This window comes from Fonticula alba (assembly GCF_000388065.1).
Source record: "Fonticula alba strain ATCC 38817 unplaced genomic scaffold supercont2.3, whole genome shotgun sequence".
NCBI lineage: Eukaryota > Rotosphaerida > Fonticulaceae > Fonticula > Fonticula alba.
In genome coordinates this window covers 2,840,401-2,848,947 of record NW_009242973.1, presented here as the reverse complement: position 1 = coordinate 2,848,947, position 8,547 = coordinate 2,840,401, and the positions used below count along the sequence as shown (strand labels likewise).

Here is an 8,547-nt window from a genome sequence, read left to right as displayed (position 1 = left end):
CAAGGGGACCTCTCCTTGTCTATGTCTGTTCCTCTTATTGACCGTCATTCTGCAGGGCCAAATTGTTGAGCGCGGCACCCATGAGTCTCTGCTGGCCATTGAGGGGGGCGAGTACAGCCGCCTCTGGCAGGAGCAGCTCAAGATGGAGCAAGATACCCTCACGCTTTGAACTTAGATTGTGTTGCACCATTTCGATCGTTGGCACACACGCACACGCACACGCACACACACATGCCACAGGAGGCAAGCTCTCCAACACATATAGGCCTTGGATCCCATTTGCCGGTCTGCTGGCTTTTACAAGCATCCCCTGCTCACCAACAAATATACATACATATGCACTTGAATGCACAATGGGACGCCCCTCTGCAAAGGCCCCGATGCCGTGCTTTTTGGCCATCTTTTCCGCCGCTTGCTCCAGAGCAGCGTGGTCTATTTTGTTTGACATGGGAAAGCGCACGGGGCACACGCGCGATCAGGAAGCAGGCGCCGGCCGAAGCGACCCGGCCACGGAGAAGGGCGTGCTGCATGGGGGAGGTCAATTGCACCGGAGACCGGGGGGGGGGGGGGGGATCAGTCTCAAGGAGAGCAGTCGGAAAGGGAGCAAAGAAGGGGCGGAGGAAGGTTCGGCGATACCTGCAAGTACTACACATATCGAGGGAATCATTGCAATAGACTATCGAGGGCCAAAAGCAAGACGGTGGCCGGTGGACAGGTGTCAGTCAGCAGAGCAAGGGCAAGGCACCAGGCCAAGGGGGCTACCAAACGCACCGGACAGGCAGACAGCGCAGATGAAGCCAATGTCCAACTGCTTACGGTGACAGAAGCAGGTGGCTCGGAAGTCCACAGCTGCCTGGGAGTGCGACGGTGGCGGCAGGTGCTGACGGGCATCGGCGTCTGCGGTAAAGTGACACTATCCAGCGCAGATGGCCCAGACGGCGGGAGCAGGGCAAGGCAGACACAATACATCGGCCGTCAGGATGGGAAGCAGCGAACGGGGAGTAGGGCCAGGGGCCAGCACGAATGGGCCGCGCACCATCAGATGCTGAAGGACGGAGCTGGAATCGGTCACACGCCAATATATTCCGCGCGTCATGACGGCCAGCTGCCGGAGGAAGGTGTCCCCATCCTCGGAGGTCTGGGCGGCCTGGTTGGCGCTCGAGGGAGCCGCCCCGAGAACGCACACGTCCACACAGGCGCCGGCTTTTTGCGCACTGGCCAGGCAGTTCATCATCGGGATATAGTGCGCCCGGGTGGCGGAAGCAGCTCCGGCAGCGGCTGTCACGATAAGGATACGCGACCGGGGCTGTGGCAGCAGCGGATCATAGTTTTCCCTGTTGAAGCGGTTGATATCTGCACAGGGTGGCATCCATCGCGTCAGGAGGTGAGAAGATCATCAGGGGGGAGGGATATTGCGAGGGAGAGAAAGAGAGAGAGAGAGAGAGAGAGAAGGAGGCAGGGAAACTTCGGAGAAAACATACAGCAGAGTGCACTTGACAGGGCGGCTGCCATCTTGGTGACTGGCACAAAGACAAGAAGGGGATTGGTGAGTGAAGCAAGGGAGGGGACGGGGGGAGAGAGACAGAGAGAGAGAGAGAGAGGGAGAGAGGAACCAGGCAAAAGACCACTTTTGGGAAGACTTAGCGTATGCCTTTGAACGTGGCAGGTGGGGAAAACGCACCCTCGATGTCATCCGCCTGATGGACCGACGCCGAGCCTGCCGCCTGGGAGGCCATGATTTCGCTGGCCAACTCGTTGATCTGAGCAACAAGTTCCTTCTGGGCTGTGGCGAGTTTTTCATACCGGCCATCAATCTAACGCCGTTGCCATGTGCAGATGCGTGAGTTGATATCGGCCGAAGGGAGGGGGGATGGATATCAAATGCAAGCGATCGCATACCTCATCGTGAGATTCCCCGGCACCCGGGGGATGTCCGGCGCGCGAAGCGTCACCATACTTCGGCGGCGGATAAACAAACCGAGCTCCGCCGCGATGACACACGATCAGGGCCAGCTCGCTGGACCGACGAAGGGACAGATGGATGTTGAAGAAGACCGCGAACTGGTCCAAGATCCGGGGGAAGGCGGTGGCCACGTTCGCCTCGCCGAGGAAGTTCGACCAGGCCGAGGCATTCAAGTCGAAGACCACCACAAGCAGCTGGCGTGCCTCTGCGTAAGACGGGAGAGAGCAGGGGGGGAGGGGGGGGGCGGGGAGATGACCGAGACCTCCAGATGTTAGGGACAGGGGGGGGGGGGGGGAGGGGGGGGAGGGGGAAGTGGATCTGAAACATACGCGATGAGAGAATGCTGCTCGCGGCTGTGGTCAAGGCCCCGGGGTACCCGGATCCCGTATTCGGCAGGCGAGCCTGGGCGCTCATCCTCGAATGGCAGGGAAAGAGAAGAACGCAAGAAGGAGAAAGAGGAGGAGGGGGAGCTGGGGAGGGGGCGCTGTATGGTCCCCCAAGCGTCGGGCCTCCGAAAGGAGAGGACGCCCTTTTGAGGACCATGCCCGAGGCAGGCAACCGCAGCAGGCCGACTGCCAACGGATCCCTCGGCCTCGATCAGGCCCCGACTGTGGCGTATCAGCCGGAGGGCGGCGTTTCTTCGGGTTGCTGGTGCGGATCACACATCTTCGAGCAGGGGGATGCGCGCGTGTGTGTGTGTGTGTGGCTCCGTGTGGGCGCTGTTGGCGAAGACACACATACAAGTGCCGCTGTGTTTGGGCATGCGTTTTTTCTCTATAAGGGGCGTGTATTGTTTCCGAGTCATCTGGCGGCGGTGTGACCGAGGAAGGGGCATGCGCGCTCCCCGTGGCCTCCAGCGTTCACCAGGGGTCCTGGCGAACAGAGACCAGGTGAGAGAGCACACGCGCGCGACGGGAGAATCGAGCGGTTCGCGAGAGTGCACAATCATCTGGGGAGCGAAGGACACAGAGGGGGAGGGGCGATAAAAAGCACAGAACGGGCCCCCCCCCCCCCTAGCGCCGGAGGGAGACCTTTAGGATGGAACGCGGCACGCTGGAGTCGGAGCTGTTCCACACCGTGGAAACATTGAACACCGGGCCGCCATCAGCCGGGCCGTCGGCAGCCGGGCGGAAGGCCGTGAGCGCCTGCTCGAAATCCATCATGTTGCCGCCAACACCAAAGTAGTGGTTCTTGGCGGCGACCAGCGCGCAGGCATTCGGGTTTCCGCGGCTAAGGTGAGTCCAGATGAGCTGAATCTGCTTCTGATAGTTGGCCAGTGAGTAGATGGTCTCCGACAGGAGCAGAAGATCATACTCCTGGGTGGCCCCCTGGGAATCGACCAGCAGCGAGCTCAGGGAAGCCCAGTCGCCGGTGAAAAAGCGCGAGGGCAAGCCTTCCAGCACCGACAGCGGCAATTGGATCGGCTCGGTGGGGGCCTGGGTATCCGGCCGGCGGGCCACATTCAGCGCAATATTGGCAAGGGTAACCTGGTGGATGACATCGGCGTTCTGCAATGTGATGATCGAAGTTAGCTCATCTGCATATCAACGAGGTGAACGAAGGAAGAGAGAGAGAGAGAGAGCGCGCGCGCGCGAGAGAGAGGAGGGGAGGGGGGAGACACTTGACCAGGGAAAGCAGCAGTGCATGGAACCCGACGGCGGGAAGGGGCATGCCGAAATGGGCAGGAGCGAGAGATGAGGATGTCGTACATAGTCCTGGAAGTCCACCAGCCCAGCACCGCGAGTCAGCAGGAAAATCCCAGGCAAGGCGCTCCCGCAGCCGAGCTCGAGGACACGCGTGCTCGGGCCGATGGTCAGCTGCCCATCCGTGAGAAGGCCCTGAAGGTAGATCGTCAGATCGGTGGACGCCTCCCAGGACTTGAAGCCGCCCTCATAGACACCGGGCAGGAGATCCGACTGGGTGTTGTGCGTCAAAACGGCCGACTTGGTCGAGGCAGTAAAGGTAGACTCGAAGTCGACGGCTGCATTGTGGAGAGGGGAAGAGTGAGGAAGACGTGCTGACGAGGAGTGGAGCAATGGCCGCTGGTCGTACCATTGCGACGCCACAGGGAGATCCCCGGGGCGGGGGCGAAATCGTTCACGGTCACGGGAAAGAGGACTGTCTATCTCGGGCGAAAGGAACCGAAGGAGGGGCAGAATGACAGGGCGGGGGGGGGGAGGTGGCAGGTATAAACAGGGAGGGATGGAGCCAGGATTACGGTCGGTCAGTCGGCTGGTCAGGGTTCCGGGGTCACAGACACGAGGGAGCAGGCGCCGCGCACCGTGATGTTGGGTGTAAGCTGAGCAGCCGGATCCTCAGGAACGTCGGGGGTGGCACCATCACCGTGGGTCATGTTCATGGAGACCTCGGTGTCAGACATTTCCTCGTCAGCCTCATTGACCTGGAAGTTGAAGCGGAAGCCCGACATCGTGCAGGGCGGAGGGGGGGGCGAGGGGGGGGGGGCCAAAGGAAAGGGAGAAAAGGCGGAGCAGGGGGCGGGGGAGGGTGGAGAATCTGTGGCGTGGCCTGAGGGCTCCCTCCCCCGGCCCATGGCTCGATGAGAAGCCGAAAAAGGTTCACCCACCGCGCAGCAATCCCAACACGGCCGAGGGGCCTGTGGCGGCTCCCCGAGAAGCAGGCTCCCCCTTCGGCCCGGTCCCAAGGCAGCGACGCCAGGTAGGCGCTTTCGGCCAGGCCGCATTCGAGGGACACACATGGCAACATTGCGTTGGCAGTCGGCCGCCGCCTTTTCTTTGTCCACAAACTAGCCTCCGTGCTCGGGAGAGACAGCACAAAGCGGGGACCAGCAAGTCCTTCTTGGCTGTTTTTTTGTCCAACGCCCCCCCCCCCCCCCGTTCCCCCCCCCCCCCTCTGTTTCCCTCTCCCCCTACAGTTGTACTCCTCGTACCCTGACAACCATGCCACCGCTTGCCAGTGGGAAGGGCCCTTCGCATGTGGCGGCTTCCCCTCCTGCCCCTGTCGAGGCGAGCCTGACTCAGCTGCTGGCCGGTGCCGAGAGCCTCCAACTGCCAAGCGCCATCAATGCCGGACTTGTGCACTCATTTGCCACCCAAAGCGCTGTGCAGCCCTTTGCCTTGGGTATGAGCATGGACTTGAAGCACATTGAGGCGTCCGTGCGCGCGACCGAAGCCCTGCTCGGGCCGGCCGATGACTCTTGCCATGGCTTGCTCCAGGAGCGCGATGGCCTGCTCAGTGCGGCTGAGGCTCTGAACACCACTGTTGACCGACTTACCGCGCAGATGGAGGCCTGTGCGTGGCTCTCATTTCCCTCTGCCCCTGCCCTCCGCTTCCCCAACTTTCTTCTGCCCCCCCCCCCCCCCCCCCCCCCCGCACCCCGGTTACTTGTCACTCACCGCCCTCCTGCCTGCTGCAGTGGCCGCCACGGCGAAGCTCCTCAGCCCCGAGGCCCCCGAGTCGGTCTTCGATCGGACGTTCGTGGACCCCATGCAGCAGGAGATGCTCAGCAACGCCAGTGCCAAGTTGGAGCGCACGACTGCCGCCTTGGAGGCCCTGGACCAGCGCCTTCTCCATCTGGTGGCCAACCGCGATGTCATCACCTCTGCTCGGTGCGTGTGGCCATCAGCCCGGCTGGTCTTCCTCTTTGCCGCCCGCTCCATGGACAGCCTCCTGACGCCACGCATCCCTCTCCGCGTCCGATTTTTTTGATGCGCTTTTCCTTCAACACACGCAAACACAAACACGGCCACGTCATGCATTCACACGCGAGCAGCCAGGCCATGCTGACGACGGTCGACCAACGCCTGGCATCGGTTTCGCTCTTGGCAGACACGGTGGCCAGCTCGCTGGATGACGTGTCCGATCGCCTTGGACGCCTGAACCTTCAGAAGAACACCACCGAGGAAGGCCACAACACGGAGAGTCTCCTTCGGGAGGCCCTATTCAATAGCCTGGCTGTGTCCACCATGCCTGGCGGATTGGTCACTGCTGACGAAGCTTCGGCCACTGCCGCGAGCCCCCCTGCACTGACCCCGGATGTGACCCTGCGAACTGGGGCGCTGTTGCTCGGGGCCGCGCGTGATGGGCATTCGCGCATCACCACCACCCCCTTCCATCCTCTTGGGTCTTTGCTGTCCACCAGTGGCGAGCGCCCCCCCAAGCAGGCTCCTGGCATTGCCGCCACTGGCTACCTGACGAACAGCCAGTTCTACGATCTCTTTGACTCGGCGTCCGCCGACTCTTCGGCCGAAGGGAAGATCTCATTCCGCAAGCCTCCGCAACTGGCGGAATTCTATGCGACGGCCAATAAGGAGATGCTTCGCTCCCAGGCCGCCGCGAAGGAGAAGGAGCAGCAGCGCCTTCACCAGCAGCAGCAGCAGCAGCAGCAGCGCCTTTACCAGCAGCAGCAGCAGCAGCAGCAACAGCAGCAACAGCTGAAGGATGCCCAGTCTAAGGGCCTTTCAGATACGCTGCCACCACTCGGCGACTCGGCAAATGAGACGTCCCTGTCGCGACCCTTGACCCTGGGAGATTTACAGCCAGCGACTGGCCTATCAGGTAATGGTGTCAACCAGGCACTGGCCGCAGAGAAGGCCGCCGCCGAGAAGGCTGCTGCTGAGAAGGCCGCCGCTGAAAAGGCTGCTGCTGAGAAGGCCGCCGCTGAGAAGGCTGCCGCTGAGAAGGCCGCCGCCGAGAAGGCCGCCGCCGAGAAGGCCGCCGCCGAGAAGGCCGCCGCTGAGAAGGCCGCCGCTGAGAAGGCCGCCGCTGAGAAGGCTGCTGCTGAGAAGGCTGCTGCCGAGAAGGCTGCCGCTGAGAAGGCCGCCGCTGAAAAGGCTGCTGCCGAGAAGGCCGAAGCTGAGAAGATTGCTGCCGAGAAGGCCGAAGCTGAGAAGGTTGCTGCCGAGAAGGCTGCTGCTGAGAAAGCTGCTGCCGAGAAGGCCGAAGCTCAGAAGGCCACTGCCAATCAGACAGTCGCGGCTCCTACCAATCCTGTGCGACTCTCATGGGCTCTTCTTTCTTTTTCCCTCCTCTGCTGCCATTTCCCCTTGCTTCCTCTTGTTTTTCCGCCTGCCACTCCGGCCGCTAACATTCTACGCCTGCCGATCGGAAATAGCTTGCAGCATGGAATGCCCAGCCGGGTCGGCCAGAGCAGGGTGCCAGCACGCCATTCAACTCCCCTGGCTCCTCCGGGTCCTCCTCCATGTCCATGTCTGGCCTTGGGGCTGCGCTGGGTGATAATTCCAGCGGCATGAGCTCTCTGTCGACAACGGCCTCGCCGTCGCCCTTCGGCGCTGGAGCTGTCGCTCCTGGCGCTAAGACCAGTGCGTTTACGCCCGGTCCTGTTGCCAATCAACAGCAGCAGCAGCAGCAGCAGCAACAGCAGCAGCAACCGATGGGCTTCTTCTCCGGCTTCAATGCTCCTGGCGCCTCGGCCGGTGCCTCGCCCTTCGCCAAGGCCGCGGGCACAACTGCACAGCCCTCCCCCTTCGGTCAAGCTGCAGCTACGCCGGGTGCGCCTGCCTTCGGCACCTCGGGCCCCTTCAGCCAGGGTGCCGCTGCGGCCGGGCCTGGTGCCAGTGCTTCGCCCTTCTCTGTGGCGGCTTCTGGTGGCCAGGGGGCCGGTACATCGAGCAGCTCTCCCTTTGCCGCCGGCGTCGGCATGACTGCCGCTGTCACGCCGTCAACCAGCTTCGGAGGCACCCCGACCTTTGGGGCATCTGGCTTCGGTAACTCCGGCCATGGTCGCCTTGGGTCGAATGCCTCTCCATTTGCTTCCGCCGCCACTGCGGCTGCTGCTCCTGCTGCCGGTGCCCCGGGCGCGTCGCCCTTCGCCTCGGCAGCCGCCGGCGCCGGCACTTCCTCCTTTGCGGCCACTGGATCGCCCTTTGCCAGCGCCGCCGCTGGTGGCGGACCGGCCCCGGGTGCCGGTGCCTCGGCTTTCGGCGGCTCGCCCTCGCCCTTTAGTGGTCTTGGACCGGGTGCCGCGGCGCCTGGCGCCTCGCCGTTCGGCGGCGGCGGCGGCGGTGGCGCTCCCGCATTCGGCGCTCCCTCGGGCTTCAATAACTATCTCACCTCATCGATGGGCGGTCGAGGCTTTGGTGGCCAGGCCTCCGCTCCCAGTCCTTTCGGCGGCCAGCAGCAGCAGCAGCAGCAGCAGCAGCAACCATCTCAGGGCTTCGGTGCCTTCGGTGGCCAGGCTGCCGGTGGCGGCAACAATCCGTTCTCAGCGGCGTCCGGTGCCCCCGGCGGGGCCTCTCCCTTTGGGCCTACCAACACTCAAATGTTTGCGTGCGTGCTCCTTCTCCTATCCTCTCTCTCTCTCTCCCCTGGGCCCGCATCTCGTCACATTCCACGCAGACACGCTTTCAACCGGGCGTGATGGAGGTTTTCTCCCTACCTGCCCCCCCCCCCTCCCCCCCGCTCACGCAGTCTAACACCACCAAACGCAGTAATCCCGCCTTCACACAGGTTCGAAAGTGATCGACAAGAACAGGAGCCGTCCTTGACCCTTCCCCCTCCGAATTCGCGACTATCCCCCGCCGCGCCTCCGTTCCCCGCCCCTCTCTCTTCCCTGTCCCCCCCCCCCCCGCAAGCACATCGCCCCC

General features: G+C 63.0%; 4 protein-coding genes across 4 annotated transcripts in view; 2 read left to right on the top strand and 2 right to left on the bottom strand.

Moving 5' to 3' along the window:
- The window catches only part of H696_02388 (hypothetical protein), a gene marked incomplete at both ends in the record, with an annotated part of 4,353 nt that extends 4,184 nt beyond the window's left edge, over nt 1-169 (top strand). Inside the window, one exon of the mRNA XM_009496289.1 lies at nt 56-169. Within this exon, the coding sequence (XP_009494564.1) occupies nt 56-169 (114 nt within the window). The remainder of the gene's footprint in view (nt 1-55) is intronic.
- Nucleotides 170-390: 221 nt separating this feature from the next.
- H696_02387 (hypothetical protein) lies at nt 391-2,441 on the bottom strand. The gene is made up of 8 exons (XM_009496288.1): nt 2,293-2,441; nt 1,900-2,168; nt 1,682-1,814; nt 1,482-1,520; nt 1,037-1,353; nt 772-913; nt 637-676; nt 391-524 (listed from the first exon to the last, which is right to left on the bottom strand). Exons 1-8 carry the CDS (start codon nt 2,375-2,377, stop codon nt 476-478), a joined length of 1,074 nt encoding a protein of 357 aa, XP_009494563.1. The 5' UTR covers nt 2,378-2,441; the 3' UTR covers nt 391-475.
- Nucleotides 2,442-2,729: 288 nt separating this feature from the next.
- On the bottom strand, nt 2,730-4,420 carry H696_02386 (hypothetical protein). Its single transcript, XM_009496287.1, has 4 exons — nt 4,245-4,420; nt 4,016-4,085; nt 3,673-3,944; nt 2,730-3,471 (listed from the first exon to the last, which is right to left on the bottom strand). Exons 1-4 carry the CDS (start codon nt 4,389-4,391, stop codon nt 2,977-2,979), a joined length of 984 nt encoding a protein of 327 aa, XP_009494562.1. The 5' UTR covers nt 4,392-4,420; the 3' UTR covers nt 2,730-2,976.
- Nucleotides 4,421-4,824: 404 nt separating this feature from the next.
- Nucleotides 4,825-8,422, top strand: H696_02385 (hypothetical protein; the record flags this gene model as incomplete). Its single annotated transcript, XM_009496286.1, has 5 exons — nt 4,825-5,233; nt 5,358-5,550; nt 5,715-6,933; nt 7,056-8,230; nt 8,392-8,422. Exons 1-5 carry the CDS (start codon nt 4,882-4,884, stop codon nt 8,420-8,422), a joined length of 2,970 nt encoding a protein of 989 aa, XP_009494561.1. The 5' UTR covers nt 4,825-4,881.
- Nucleotides 8,423-8,547: the final 125 nt, after the last annotated feature.